Here is a 16,261-nt window from a genome sequence, read left to right as displayed (position 1 = left end):
GTCAAAACAGCAATTTCTACAGCATTGACTCCAAGGCCTTCTGCTTTTATGTTCTGAATTGTTGTTTGAAGTCTTGCATCTGTGTGCTTTTTGTCCTATGCATGTCAATTTTTGTTTTATATTAAATATTATTTACACATATTTTGCAATCAGGTGGTAAGGTCGTTTTTATTGAGGATGAAGGATGGCAAAAAATGTGCAATGTGACAACTGTGGTGTGCTCACTTTAGCCATGTAGGCTTGTACATGTGGACAGCTGCAGGTTAAATAGAAACTGAATTCTTCAAGGATCCAGAGCAGTATTTGGTGTCCTCAGTAATTACCACTGCAGAAAATAATTTGCTCAGTTATATCTTTATATATTAAAAATATCTCATGCCCAGAAAATGGCTATTGTTATAGCTCTTTTTCATTTTGCTGAGCATACTGCTGATTCATGGTGGCTAATACTTGAGTTGCATTTATTTTTAAAGTTTAGTCACTTTCCTGCTAGAGTAGCCTTGAAGGAGAATGTAGAGCTGCCTTTCCCCACCATACTGTTCATAGAAATATTACTACAAATTAACTGTTGTTTTCTCATGGCAAAACAGGTTCGAAGTGTCATATTCTTCATTACTTCCTATTTTATTTTAACACGAGGGACACCCATGCAAAATACCCTTCATGTGATAAAAGAGGGAATGGGTATGGTACCCAGCGGCCGCATCCCCCCCACTTCTGATGCACTCGCACACCGTATGACCATGTGTCAGGTGGCTTTACAACATGCACATGTAGAAATCTTCCATGTGGAGGTGATCCTGGCCCAAGCAATTATTATTATTATTATTAATAATATTATTATTATTACCTCGCCCATCTGGCTGGGTTTCCCCAGCCACTCTGGGTGGCTTACATCATATGCAAAATCTTAGTATATATATATGTAGAATCTCTTCACACACATGCCACAATTGTGTGTTTGGGTGGGGGATCTGAGCACCTTTAAATTGATGGCTGAAACAGAAGTTAATTTGGGAATAATTTACATGTCTCAAGTTTTCTTCCTTTTCTTTTGTGACCTCCACCTACTGTTTGGCTTGTTTGCCCCTTAAAGAGAACCTTAAATCTTCCTGAAATACCGTATTTTTTGCACCATAACACTCACTTTTTTCCTCCTAGAAAGTAAGGGGAAATGTCTGTGCATGTTATGGAGGGAATGCCTATGGGTGGCATGCCTACGGATTTTCCTCCTCTAAAAACTACGTGCGTGTTATGGTCGGGTGCGTGTTATAGAGCGAAAAATACGGTAAATAAATTGTGGTGCACATAAGTATTCTGTATGGAAAGGAGAAAAAATAATGGCGGGCATCCACCATCAAACATCAGTGTTTGGCATCTCTTTTACCTCTTAGTTCTATCTGGAGCTGTAGATGAAAAGTGTACCTAGGTTATGAATACAGATCAGCTGACATAATTGGACTCTTAGGGCCAGTCTTGCCACAGGAGTGCTTTGGGAATTATTCCTGTTGAGACAAAACATGGAAAATGTTGCATCAGAAACTAAAGCATTGGGGTCGGGGGGGGGGGCTTTCCTGGGGAAAAAAACATAGATTCCTGCAGACTTTTCTTAATAGAATATTTCTCAAATTTTAGGAATTAATGCTATGCCCAAACTTACTAGGGATTATTTTATTTATTTGATGTACTGCTCTTTGTTCAGAAATAATACTCTGAGAGGTCTGGCAAAGAAGTTTGAAGCACTATCAAAGAAAAATAATTATGATAAAATAAAACATTATAATTCAGTAAATAGCAATGCAGATTGAAAAATAACATGTAATGGCTCTAAAGTCTGGGCAATTAAGAAGTTATGCACCTAGTGCCAAAATAATACCAGATATGGTGCCATGTACAGCCAAAGCACAGGGAAAGGGGATAATTACAGATAATGATTGACGATATTTATGGAAATTTATTTCCCTGTAATTATGTACCTAACGTATCCACTGAAGCCAAACGTGGGAATTTTTAAAACTGCTGAGTGATAAATGTCAACTTCACTCTAGCTACAGTGCCAGTACCAAAGCAGTGTTCCTCAACTTTTTCAAACAAGATGACCCTGGTTTTCTTCACAAGGGTCTACTGAAAGAACTGGACTGCATTGGAAATTTCCTCAGCAGGCCTCAGACTACAATGGATTAACAAAAGGTGGGGTGCTGCATATTAGTGCTAGGTTGAGCAATGAAAAAATATCTGCCATCTAGGATTTGATTGTCATTTGCGGATGAGTCACAACTTCAGCAATAGTTTGGTGAAACTGGTTATTTAGATAGGGTTGCCACATTAAAAAAATAAATAAACAAAAATCGCCCTACTTAATAATAATAATAATAATAAATTTTATTTATATCCCGCCCTCCCCAGCCGAAGCCGGGCTCAGGGCGGCTAACAACAATAAAACAGTACAAAGGTACAACATAAACAACATTCTAAAATCATTCACTTGCCATACGTCTGGGTTTTCCTGGACATTTTGCAGATTCAGCAAAAATCTGCCCGAATGCCATTTCGCAGCCCGATTCCCAGATTTATGGCAGCCCTAATTTAGATCCATTCCAATCTGGCTTTTACTCTGATTTTTGTTACCCCAGTGGACCATCGTTACCCTAGTAGATCACCTGACCAGGCAATAAGCAAAGGAGATTGAAGCCCTGTTGAGTATCTGTAGTATCAACCGAATTCAGTATCACAACATAATATGCTTCTGGCTAGGATGGGACTTGAGGAAAGGCACTACTTTGTTTTGTTGCTACCAAGTGGTGTTCCGGGTGGCTAGCAGCAGTAATGCAAAGAAAAATACAAAATAAAATGAATCAAATCATGAAAACAAGGCAGGTTAATCACATCAATAAAATCAGTCAAACCGGTACAGACAGCAGCCAAACCAATGGCAGCATGATTCCAACAAGCCTTATGAGACAAAAGAGCCTGTTTGGATGAAAAAATATTTCCCTTCCCTTGGCATGTAGTTCAAGAGCCGGGGAGTAGCCACTATGAATGCTGTCTCTCAGGTTCCCGCTTCAGATGTCAGGTCCCACTCCTCTTGTCCTGGTCAAGCCAGCTCCCCACATTGGCATCTCATCAGGGCCCATGACAAATAAAAAAGAGTCTGTGAAGTCCTCCCAAAGAACCTCTCCCAAACTGAATGAATGGGTGATAAAAATGGCAAATGCAGCTCAGTGTAAACAGGTGTAAAGTGATGCATGCTGGCACACAAAAAAATCTTAATTTCACATACATGCTAAAGGCCAGGCCAGATCAGGTACGAGACCTTTGGGTCATAGCTTGATGAAGATGTAGACCCCATGTGCAGCAGCTGTGATAAGGACAGATTCTATGCTAGGGATCATTAGGAAAGGAATGGAAAATATGTCTGTCAATACCATGGCATTATACAAATCTATGGTGTGACTGCATTTGGAATACATGCAGGTCCCGCTAGGTGAACCTAATCTGTTCATGAGAAACAGTTCATAAGGTGAGTGTTTGCATAGTGAGCTGACAATTTCCATTCTTAATTGGGAAAATCCCAGTGAATTCCCAAACCCAGAATGGTTAACCCCCAAATGATTAAAAAAAGATTCTCCTATCCTTTCATTTCATTTTCTTTTCATTTTATTTTCACCGACCACAGTTCCATAGATTGCACTCAGTCAGGGCGCTGTACAACTTCTTGCTGATCTGTATACAGGCAGGTCCTGCTGTTTGGATATTTGAACCAGACATTCATTTAGTGACCTTAGAGTAAAGATCCTTCACGTGCAGATAACGGAAAGTTCATATAACAAGTGTTTGCATAGCTGGACCTTCATGTAATATGTATGGTTCACATCACCTCACATCAAAAAGGATTCCTCCTCACTACTATGAGCTGAATAAAGAGCATGAAATCCACACTCGACTCTGAGTATATTTCAGGCGGAGTTGAAAAAGGTTCAGAAAATGGCAACCCAGATGATCAAGGGAATGGAAGGACTCCTGTGAGGAAAAGTTGCAGCATTCAGGATGTTTTAGTTTGGAGAATAGGCAAGTAAGAGATGACATGATAGAAGTTTATCGAATTATGCGTGGCATAGAGGAAGTGGATAGAGAAAAGTTTGTTGGCTTTGAACGAGGATTGGACACGGGGGTGCTGATGTCATGAGAGCCCGGCCCAGGGCGTGCTGACATTGTGCAGCATGCTCAATCGCGGGGGCAAGGTGGCGCGTGTGAGCCACTCAAACCAGATACAATATTGGGATAATTCCTAGTGTTGGGGCAGAGTAGTGTCCTTATGCAGGCCTACCATATTACTGGAGTTTCCAAGGTTCAGATAACAAGTACCGTATATACCCAAGTATAAGCCGACGCGAATATAAGCCGAGGCACCTAATTTTAGCACAAAAAACCAGGAAAACTTATTGACTTGAGTATAAGCTGGTTCACCACACCACAAACCTGGTGGTGGTGGCAGCAGTGGAGGAAGAACAAGCAACCCGAAAGGGCTGCTTTTGGGCTGCTCATTCCTCCGCCGCCGACAGCGGCAAAGGCACTCGTCCCTCCACCACCGCCACCGCCCACCTCACTCAAGTATAAGCCGAGGGGGGCTTTTTCAGCATACAAAATGTGCTGAAAAAGGTCGGCTTATACTCGAGTATATACGGTACATACTGTGTTGAGTACATGATGTTAAGCACTGCTTTTTTCTAGGAAAAAAGGTGCCAGTATTTGCCATGATCCTATCCACCACCCCTTCTCTCTCTCTCTCTCTCTCTCTCTCTCTCTCTCTCTCTCTCTCTCCCCCACCCCTCCCACTTTGCATGCCCCTCCCCCTTCCTTAGCCTTCCCCCCATCTTGCTCCATCTGCTGTTCACACCCACTCAGCATTCTGCCTTTTTCCTTCTCCCTTCCCCTTCTTCCAGCCACACTGCCCATGCTCACCTCTATGGTTTGCCCCAGCCAAAGAATGGAAGGTGGTGGCACTAGCAGCACAAGATTTAGCAGGGGCGGGAGGAGGTGCCAGTACAGTGTACCATTGAGCACCGCCAGGAAAAAAAAGCCCTTAAGATTTCTGGCTGCTATCTTTCATTTCTTGCTAATAGGGATTATCCGTTGTTGTTTCCTGAATGACTGAAAATCCCTTTAGAAAATGCCACCTTTCAACTAGTGGAAGGGTTTGCAGTGTGAATTAAAAGACAGAGAGTGGGGCATTTTAGAGCTTGGTTTTATCTGGACTGGAAGCAGTCGGGGTTTGGCTAAGGATCCCACGCACAGTTGGGGAATCTGATGCAATTTTGCATCTGCTTTTAGAATGCATTTGCTTCCACTCTGGTGTGCTCAGCTATGGCCCTACAGTTACGAGGACTGAGGCAGCCTCTTCGAGTGCTGAATGCTGGGGAGGGCGGATCTTGTGATGGATGCTGGGGGTCCATTCCTCCTGGGCCCCCTGGCCATTTCCCTCTGTTGGAAGACAGTCATGGGTTTGCCACACAACCTGCCCTGTGTCCCTAAGTTAGCTTGGTGATCTCAAAATAAAAAAAATCCTTCCAGTAGCACCTTAAAGACCAACTAAGTTAGTTCTTGGTATGAGCTTTCGTGTGCATGCACACTTCTTCAGATACACTTCTTCAGATATTTTCGTGTGCATGCACACGAAAGCTCATACCAAGAACTAACTTAGTTGGTCTTTAAGGTGCTACTGGAAGGAATTTTTTTATTTTGACTATGGCAGACCAACACGGCTACCTATCTGTAATTGGTGATCTCAAGTGTGGTGAAATCGAAATTATATTCAACTGTCAGATTGATCTGCATTTGTATTTAAATCTGGGAGGTGTGCCATCTTGTCCTTTGTTTTAGGCAGCAAAATGTCTTGGCTCAGCCCCGGCTCTGTTCCTGTATCTGTAAGCAGAACAATCTCCAAATCTCTCACTATCAAATGAGACCTTATAGCATCAACCTAGACAGGTGGTGGTTCAAGAAATTGTGAAGCATTGAACTATATTGTTGAAATCACACCAGTTGCTACATCTGAAGGGTGAGGTCATTATCTTGTCTAAAATGCTAATCTCTTTGTAATTGAAACTGGCAGATCAAAAGCATTGAATAATGCAAAACGAAAGAACACACAGTTCACGCAGAACACTTCCTGTTGCTCCACTGCAGGGGATTTTTATCATCACATCATTCTGAAAGGGAACACTTACGTTTTGTATCATAGTCATCTAGAATATTTTTCTTTGATAACCGGGTCTCCTTCAGAATGGATAAAGAAATTAAAGGAAGACAGACAAGTTGTCAATTCAGTCTGTGACTGTGAAATATGGTTGAATAATACTGAATATTTTATGGTAGAAAAATTAGAAATGACTGTATTTTATTAAACTCATAAAAAGAAAATCCATCACTACTGGGTGTATCACATAACTTATTCCACGTCTCATCTTTCAAAAAAATGAAAATGAAAAAGGCAATTCACATACTATAAGTTATCAACGTACAAGGGACATAGCTGCCAATGTTTCCCCCCTTTTTAAGGGAAATTCCCTTATTCCGAATAGGATTCCTCACAAGAAAAGGGAAAAGTTGACAGCTATGGCAAGGAAACATCCTTCCTTAATGCCTGAGTGAGGGAAATAAGATGGGTCTGTGTGGAAAATCAAGCTGGTGAGGCTGGGGAAGAAATTTGATTCAGTTGAGAGTTAAATTAAGCTGAATTTGTCAAATTTGCAGTTTCCAAAACAACATGAGAAGTGAAACATAGCCGTTTTTGCACTTACAGTACCTGAATTTTGCAGTGCAGTTTTCCAACCAACCAGTATTTACAAAAAATCACAAATTAGGTAAACGTGTACATAAACTTGAATATATTAGTGTAAACAAGGTACAAAATGCATTATAAAGGTAGAAAACACTTGCAAAAATGTGTACATTAGTCAAAACTGCATTACAAAAATGTGTTCTTAGGAGAAATTCACTCTAAAATGCTGAAGGCATTGCATTAGGATTTAAAAAAATGAATAAATGGCTGCAGAAATAAGGAAAACTGAATTTAAGATTTGAAAAATGGGCAACAGAAATTGAGAACAGAAATTGACAGATCCTTCTATCCCTGTCTGGTAGTAAACCCAACTTAATTCATTGGGGCTTACTTCTGAGTAGACATGCAACTGTAGATGGTTTTTGAAAGGCCATTAAAGGTACCCCTGCCCGTACGGGCCAGTCTTGCCAGACTCTAGGGTTGTGCGCCCATCTCACTCAAGAGGCCGGGGGCCAGCGCTGTCCGAAGACACTTCCAGGTCACGTGGCCAGCGTGACATCGCTGCTCTGGCGAACCAGAGCCGCACACGGAAACGCCGTTTACCTTCCCGCTTGTAAGCGGTCCCTATTTATCTACTTGCACCCGGGGGTGCTTTCGAACTGCTAGGTTGGCAGGCGCTGGGACCGAACGACAGGAGCGCACCCCGCCGCAGGGATTCGAACCGCCGACCTTTCGATCGGCAAGCCCTAGGCGCTGAGGCTTTTACCCACAGCGCCACCTGCGTCCCTGTGTTTTTGAAAGGCCATTAGCCACTGCATTTCATTTGTGTTTAAAATTCCATAAGATCTTTTGCTGCGAAAGACTAACAGAGCTATCCATCTGGAACGTCATTAACTTTGAAAGGAAGGCAACTAATTTGTAAATAAATAGCTGAGGGATATATGTGTATTGTACAATATATGTTAAAAATATGTTTATTTCCTCATCAGCAACGAACTGAAAAAAAGACTTGTACAAAATATACCAGTTGCAGTGAAACAGAAAATACTGGATGAAGGTGCAATTAATTAATTAAATTTCTATACTGCCCTTCATCTGAAGAACATGGCATGGTTAACAATATAAAGACATCTACAGGTGATACCTAACACCATGTAAGCTAGCGATGATACATCCAGGAACTTCACCTAGGTGCTGGGGAGGCTGCACCGCCAAGGGCACATAACTCCACATATGGTGGGAATGCTCCAAAATTCAATCCTTCAGGATATCAGTTTTACAATAGATCTGCAAAATAACAAAACAGGTAATAGAAGCAACTCCAGAACAGGCCCTACTAAATATCTCCCAATACAAAAACACACAGTCACATGACAAAGAACTCATTAGTCAGCTCCTGTGCTCTTTGGCAAAACATGCAGTACCGGTAAATAGAAGTGTGGAAATACAGGCTTTAAATCCTTAAAAGGTGCCCCTTTCAGTTACGGTAATTCCAAAGTATTCCACATTAAAATCTCCTTCCAAATTTACTTCTTCTCCTAGCATAGAAGAAGACCACACATTTGGTAAGTTATAAAATAGTTTACTTACAAACTCCCCAAAGTTCATATTCACGTACTTTTCCATACAGCAGTAAGCAAAGTTCTGCAGGCTGTAAAATGTAGCTTGGTTACAAGATGGTAAAAGTCCCTAAACGCTACTTTCAGATTCCATTCTTGTCTGAAGCAAAAGTGACTGGTTGAAGTCATCTCCCCCTTCAGCCTGCCTGCTACATTTTTCACCACAGGAAGTTTCTGAATTGTGTTCAAGGGCAATGCATTACAATACAGTGGTGCCCCGCAAGACGAATGCCTCGCAAGACGGAAAACTCACTAGACGAAAGAGTTTTCCGTTTTGGAGGTGCTTCGCAAAACGAATTTCCTATGGGCTTGCTTCACAAGACGACAATGTCTTGCAAGTTCCTGCGGGTTTTTTTTTCCTTTCCCCCCTTTCTCTAAGCCGCTAAGCCGCTTATCAGCTGATCCGATCAGCAGATAAGCCGCTAAAAGCCGCTAATAGCGCTAATCCGCTAATCCGTCAATGGGCTTGCTTCGCAAGACGAAAAAACCGCTAGACGAAGAGAATCACAGAACGGATTCTTTTCGTCTTGCGAGGCACCACTGTACTCCAATCTGGATGTCACCAGAGTATGGAGCACATTGACCAAGGTAATCGTCTAAGGGGCAATGCAGGCAGCAAACCAACCAGAGATGGAAATAGGCACTCCGGGTGGCATTACCACTTGTTGCAAATAATCTGAAAACATATATTTTGTTTTTCTACTACACGGTTGCAACTCCTGGACCTACTCCCAAACTTCATACATTGTCCAGGTCTTCTGCAGACAGCCTTCATGCACACAAACTGTAGGCTGTGTCTGTGTAATCTGAGTAGAAGTGTGCACAGGCACCGTGAAGGAGCTCTGAACAATGGGTGGTGAATAATCATGCTTCATCTTCCACATATTGAAGATTGCCACTGTTAAGTTGTGGGTGAACATATCAGACGACACAGCGATTCTTCAAACAGCTCTTGTTTATTCAGAGACCAGAACAGAACTGAGCTGAAGGGCTCCTCAGTCAGCCTGCTTATATAGAGCTCCAGTACAACACTACTGTAGCAACATTCTAAAACTATCCAATCACTGAACGTCACTTTCAATCCTTCATTTGCATAACTATCTACAGTATCCCCCTGCTGGCCCAGGGTGAGAACTTCAGTACATAACAGCCACACTGTAGTCATCTGCACAGGATTAGTAAAAACTCTGTGTAAGACAACCGAGTGCAATATTGATACCTAAGGCTCAATACACCCATGTGTCTATGCCACCGTAACTGGTTCGCACCTCAGTATGCAAACTGCCCTCACTGAAGAATATTAATGTTTGAGGTGATTTGAAATTGCCTCTGTTATTTGAGCTTCTAAATGACATAGCATCACACCTTGTGATTCAGTTGCCAGCATATTGCCAGAAACTATCAGTACTGTATGATTTCTAGAAATCCTTGAGAGATACATGCAAACATGCAAGAGATAAGCAAAAATGTGTGTAACAATAGGAATTATCAGACTTTGTTGCTTGACCACAGCTTCTAGCTGTCTTGTATCTTTTTTTTTTACAGCACGGGTGGGAAACATTTTTCAGTCTGAGAGCCCTGCATGCTCAGGGGGTGGGGGCGGTAAGAGGTAGGCAGGGGCAAAAGCCAGGGAATCAATGGATGTACAGCAGGCAACATTTCACCCATGCAAAAGTCAGAGGCGCACACCTACCCACCTTTCCCCATCTTTTTTGCAGGCGAGGAAGAGGCATTCAAAGACACAGTCCAAATGGGGGGGGATCTAAGGAGGGTGTGGAGCAGGACTGGCGAAGGGTGTGGCTTGGGCAGGGGGGTTGTGGCCTAGAAAGGCCTGGAGGGTTGAATTCAGCCCCCTGACTAAGGGTCCCCACCCCTGATTTGCAGGCTTAAACATAGCATACGAATTAAATGTTGAAATAAAACAGAGGATGTTGATTACAAGAGCTGAACATTCTCATTGGGATCATGGAGAAAACCACTTTGGACTTCTGATGGAATAATTTCTAGTGCAATACACAAGGCATTTTAGATTAATTTGTACTTAGACTGTTACTGGGAAATTATAATTGGAAGATTTCCCATAGACCTAAGTGCACTTTTGCATGATCTTTGAAGACTTTCAGAAGCAACACTTCAACCATTTATTTTGTTGAGGTCGGAACTGACAAAATTGTGGGAGAGGGCTTGTAATACATCAATTAGTTGGCAGAGCAATCCTACCAGGGGGTTGTGAGAGCCCCAGCATCAGACGATACAAACCCTTGCCAGGTGCAAGGTGGAAGGAAAGGAGGAATGGCATTTCCCCTTATTTTATTTCTTTCTGGGGGCAGATCATGCCACACACTTAAAGCACACAACGTCTGCCAAAGAATCCTGGGAATTGTAGTTCTCCTCCACAGAGCTACAATTCAGTATCCTTAACAAACTACAGTCCCCAGGATTATATTGGGGGGGGGGGAGTCATGTACTATCAATGTGTATTACATGTGCTTTAAATGTTTAGTGTGGAGCTGCCCTGTTGTTGTTTTCTTTAGGAATCTCTCTCTCCCATGGTTTCCAAAATATATATGCCATATCCTGGGCTTGTATATATTTGCCCCGGTTTTGAGAGTGTGCTGGGTTGAGTGGGGAGGTTTTGGATCCTTCAGATTCAAACCTTCCCCCTAATACGCTTCCTGAGACGCTCAGCTTTTGTTTCTATTGATGTCAGAGCTCTGGTGTTAGTGAGGCAAGGGCCACTGAGGTTTCTGAGGCAGTGGGGAGAGACCCTACACAGTCAGATCACCCTCTCAGAGAGGCAGGTCTTGAGCATTCAATGACCCCTGGGACACTCTTCCAGGGACCATAGGAATGCGGTCTATAAAATATTAAATAATCAAGGCAAGCTCATGAGTTGTCTCATCCTCTTTTAAAGCCAGGGGCCACCACATCCTGTGGCGGTGAATTTTATGTAATGTATACTTGACTTACAAGATCCACTGCCACAGCCACAGGATGTGCTGATAGCCTCTAAGTTAGAAGACTTGAAAGGGAGATTATTAAAGAGGCGTGTCATTTGCCGTGGTGTTAAAAGGCTGAACAGCACATGCTAGAAACAGAGAACAGGGCAGGGCATTTGTTTCCCAGCTCTTTTGTGTAGGCAGCTCTCTTGGAAAAAGGAGGCCAGACAAGGTGGTGCCCCTGTCTGATCCACCAGAACTCTTTTGATGTAACCACCACGCATTTAAAGGCCTCGAGTAGAACCCGGGACCAGAAAACTTGGGTTTTATCTCCTTAGAGCAAGCATGGCCAAATCTGGCCCTCCAGATGTTTTGGGACTACAACTCCCATCATCCCTGACCACTGGTCCTGTTAGCTAGGGATGATGGGAGTTGTAGTCCCAAAACATCTGGAGGGCCAGGTTTGGCCATGCCTGCCTTAGAGTATGCCCTGCATCTCCTCATTACAGGAGAGTCAGTATCAAAAACAAGTAAGTCACGCTAGCAAACATGGCACATTAATGGGTCAAATCTGCTTTCTGAAAAGGCAAGTCACAGCTGAGGTTCATGTAGAAATGTGAGGATTAAGCTGGTCATATTTGTTCTTTGTTCTTAGAAAACCATATATATGAGGATATACATATCCTCATCAAAAGATTTTACTGAAAGAGTTCATCCCATAAGAAATATTTTAGGGAAGGGGAAAGGCACAAAATGCCATTTTCCTTATTGCAAACAGTTTTCCCCAACACATCCTTTGCAGACACATGTTACAAACTCAATTCATTAAAATAATGGTGTTTGCAAATATTTTGCCTAAATATTGTTCAAAAAAAGAGCAGTGCATATGAAGTTAAGGGCTCTTCATCGTTGTTTCTAATGAAGCTGGGGCTAGAGAATTTTGTTTGTTTTCTTTTTCTGCACATGTAACCTGACAGGTGCTGAACTGGCAGCACTGGAAATTGAAGTCCTCTATTTCTCCACAGGACTGGCATAGCATGGGCGGCGGCAGCCATGCAACCTTCCCCACACTGCCATGCCAATGTGTCTGAACCCTCTTCTGACGAGAGCACCTCTGGAGGTGAGTGGGAAGGTCAGTCTCTATGTCTGTCCAGTCAGTGGCCTGCATGCCAGTGACTCGTGAAGCTGCCCAATGTGTTAGTATTCCGTGGACACTCATCCACTTGGATGAGAGGAGGGCTGGCCCTCCCTTGAGGCAAGGTGAGGTGACCACCTCGGGCGGCAGGATCCACAGAGGCAGCAGATACGGCCTCCGAGGAATGCATCACACGTGGAAGATCATTATTCCCTGCTTGCTCCCAATGTAGAGCTTCGCTCCTCCCTTCTTCCCTGGCAGGGGGAGAGCGCCATTTTGTGATTCGCCTCAGATGCCAAAATGTCTTGTGAGCGACGTAATGGGCTTGGCTTATGGTGACAGTATAGTCCAGGGGTCGGCAACCTGCGGCTCCGGAGCCGCATGCGGCTCTTTAACGCCTTTGCCGCGGCTCCGGGGCGGAGGCGAGGGGAGGAGGCGCATTTTCCGCAAAGCCATTTCCGAGCTAGAGAGGAGACGGGGTTGCGAGCTAACCCCTCCCACACTCCACTCGCGGGGGCTGGCCTTTTGCCCCCGCGAGAACAGGGGAATCCCCGGGCGTCCCTGCAACCCTGCCCGCCAATCGGCGGGGCCGGGGAGGCGTGGCCTAGCCCATTTAAGGCCAGGCACGACCGGGGACCGCCCTCTTTGCCCCGTTCCAGCTCGCACCCTCTCCCTTCCTTCCCCTCGCGGTGTGTGGGATTCCACTCCCGGCAGTCCTTCTCTGCCGTCCTCGCTGCTTTCCTCCCCCCCGCTTTTCTCCCTCTCTAGCCTCCTCTAGGCGTGGGTTGAAGCTGCGGCGGCCATTTCTTTAAAGGGCACCGATAAGGGAAAATCGTCGGCGCCATCTTTGTGGGCGCACGTGGGAGTCGCGGGAGCGGCCATTTTAGTTGAGGGCTGTAAGCAGGCTGCATTGAAAGGGGGCATGTAAGCTGGTCACTGTTTTGAAGGGGAGTGAAGAACACACACTCAAAAAAAGGTAACTTGTTAATTTAACGTTTATTTCTATGAGGAGGAGTAATTCTGAGGGGTCAAACAAAAAAATAATAATAAAGTGTCAAAAAAAGTTATTTTAAAATGACGAGGATGACATTGGGCCCTCATTATTAATTATTATTTACATCAGGCACTGATTATGATTTATGGTACACTGGGGCCCTGATTAATTTTCTATGGCATTTTGGGGCATTGATTATTGGACATAGCAAATTTTGCTATGGGGCCCTCTGATTTCTAGTTACGTCCCTCTTTTGGACCCCCGATAGGCCAGCCATGGATAAAGGCAAGAAAAGAAAAATTTCTGAAGAAAACAGAATGTTTAATGATACATGGACAGAATCATTTGCCTTCTCTACTGACAAGACTGGTTTACCAGTATGCTTAATATATGGTGAGAAATTTGCAAACAACAAAAAGTCAAATATTGCAAGACATTTCCACAATAAACACACAGCCTTTGCTGAAAAATATCCAGATGGAGATGAGAGACGAAAAGCCATTGCAGAACTTATGAGGAAGGTTGATAGGAGCAAAAATAATTTCAAGAATTGGGTGAAGTCTGCAAATTCCACAACATATGCTAGTTTTGTAGCCGCTCAGGAAATAGTCAAGCACAGTAAGCCGTTCACAGTGTTATATTTGTTTTAAATGTCGCAATGGTTTTGCGGCTCCCAGTTGTTGTTTTTTCTTCGGAAACGGGTCCAAGTGGCTCTTTTTGTCTTAAAGGTTGCAGACCCCTGGTATAGTCAAAGCCTTTTGCTGCTGGGCTACAAATCGTGGGGGAAGAACAATATTAATTGACACTTATTGTATGGGCTGCACAAGAGTTGCACTCACTCTCTGAGTGCAGCTTGCTTGCAGCTAGCCTGGGCTTTTGTCTCCTCACTATCTTGCATTATAGCTGCCAGTAAGTGATGTTGGGCAAATTCCAAATTCCATTATTGTGCATATATGCTCAATAGTGCTAACCAAGCATCTCTTCTGAGGAAGAACCTGCGGGTTTGCATAAATCCTCAAGGCAGGATCACTGCAATGTGCTCTATGTGGAGCTACCCTGGAGGTTCTTCTAGCGGGTGTAGCGAGTGCAGAACATGGTGCCTAGGTTACCTGGAAGGGGGAACAAACTGTGGGAATGTTCTGGAGTGCAGGAGAGGATATATTGACTAATTATATCCTTATCCAACTTGTGCTAACAAGTTCCCAAAATATCAGCAGAGTTTATAGACATTCCCCTTTAAGTTTGCAACGGTAACGTGTGCACAAGTTCGCTAGAACCTCTATAATAATTACTCTGGTAATTTCCCCTTTGTTCCCTCTTAAAATACAAGACACAACACAGTCTTTATAAAAGTATAAAAGAGTTTACTCACGTTCTGTTCACAACATGATCCCAGAAGGCAGACAGGCTTAAAAAGGTTACACATATTTAGAATCTATCTTGTTGCAAGATAGACCTTATCTCCTCTCTTGGCTGAGAGCCAAGAGAGCATTTTTAGATGCTTCCTCATTGAAGGAAAATGGCAGAGAGAGAGAGATGGCTGCCTGCCCTGTGCTTTTATCATTACCTGCACAGGTGAGGCCACACCCACCTCTGGTCAAATGCGGAGGAAGTCCGTCCCCAGGAAGTTTACCTGCTTGCTGGACAGACATCCCTCCCCATGTTGTAACATGTACACTCTAGGAATGTTGTCATTGACTGCTCCTGTGTTTACATCCCACACAAACTACTCAGTGGCATAGGAAGGGAGGTGCGGTGGGTGCAGGCTGCCCCTGGTGTCATCACTGAGGGGGTGACAAAATGGCAAAAATACGTGTTTTTGAAAAAAAATAACTCCCACCCCCACCTACACCACTGCAGGAGCCCTCTCCCCTCAAGTAATTTCCAGAAGTGTTGCTTCCTCCAACTTTGCAGGCAGAGCACAGCCTTTATGGCTAGTAGCCTTCGACAGCCCTCTCCCCCATGAATCTGCCTAATCCAGAGGCATAGCTAGGTGAGGCGGGGGGGCACTGGGTGCCACACCGTGGGGCCTGCAGCGTGCCTGAGCCACGCGTCTCTCCTGAGGGGGAGGTGGTGGGTGGACTGCCTGCAAGCTCCACACCGCTTTTTTGAGCAGCACGGGGCTTGCATCTGTCCACCGCCTCAGCCACCCTACAGTTGAGGGGGAGGTTGTGGAGAGGCTCCACGCAGCCCTGCCTTGGCTTGCCCCGCCCCATGGGTGGCTCGCTCCGCCCCCGGCTGCAGGGTGGGCACTCCGCCCCAGGCACCCGCGCAGCTAGCTACGCTGCTGAAACTACTCCCAGCATATAGCGTCTTACCTGGGGACTTACACTGACTACCAATATGCTACTGGGTCAGGTCAGGTTTAAGCTTTTGGTACTATCCCATACGCAGGTGGCGCTGTCGGTTAAACCACAGAGCCTAGGGCTTGCCGATCAGAAGGTCAGTGGTTTGAATCCCTGCGACGGGGTGAGCTCCCGTTGCTCAGTCCCTGCTCCTGCCAACCTAGCAGTTCGAAAGCACATCACAGTGCATGTAGATAAATAGGTACCGCTCTGGCGGGAAGGTAAACGGCGTTTCCGTGCGCTGCTCTGGTTCGCCAGAAGCGGCTTAGTCATGCTGGCCACATGACCCGGAAGCTGTACACCGGCTCCCTCGGCCAATAAAGCGAGATGAGCGCCGCAACCCCAGAGTCAGCCACGACTGGACCTAATGGTCAGGGGTCCCTTTACCTTTACCTTACTATCCCATAAAGTCCCATTCAGCTCAGGACCAGGTTACATGAGGGACTGC

The 16,261-nt window shown here is 44.5% G+C and overlaps 1 protein-coding gene across 5 annotated transcripts in view; it reads left to right on the top strand.

The window, feature by feature from the left end:
• Positions 1 to 16,261, top strand: part of PPP2R2C (protein phosphatase 2 regulatory subunit Bgamma) — a 50,211-nt gene that overhangs the window by 8,286 nt on the left and 25,664 nt on the right. The window contains exon 2 of one of the 5 annotated variants that reach the window (XM_082238571.1): positions 12,376 to 12,459. The exons of 2 other annotated variants lie outside the window; for them this stretch is intronic. In XM_082238571.1, the coding sequence (XP_082094697.1) occupies positions 12,376 to 12,459 (84 nt within the window). Of the gene's footprint in view, positions 1 to 12,364; positions 12,472 to 16,261 lie in introns of all 5 variants that reach the window. 2 more of the 5 variants (XM_082238567.1, XM_082238570.1) reach the window with 2 other exon arrangements.

This window comes from Podarcis vaucheri (genome assembly GCF_965113315.1).
Source record: "Podarcis vaucheri genome assembly, chromosome: 9".
Lineage (NCBI taxonomy): Eukaryota > Metazoa > Chordata > Lepidosauria > Squamata > Lacertidae > Podarcis > Podarcis vaucheri.
This window is presented reverse-complemented; position numbering and strand designations above follow the sequence as displayed.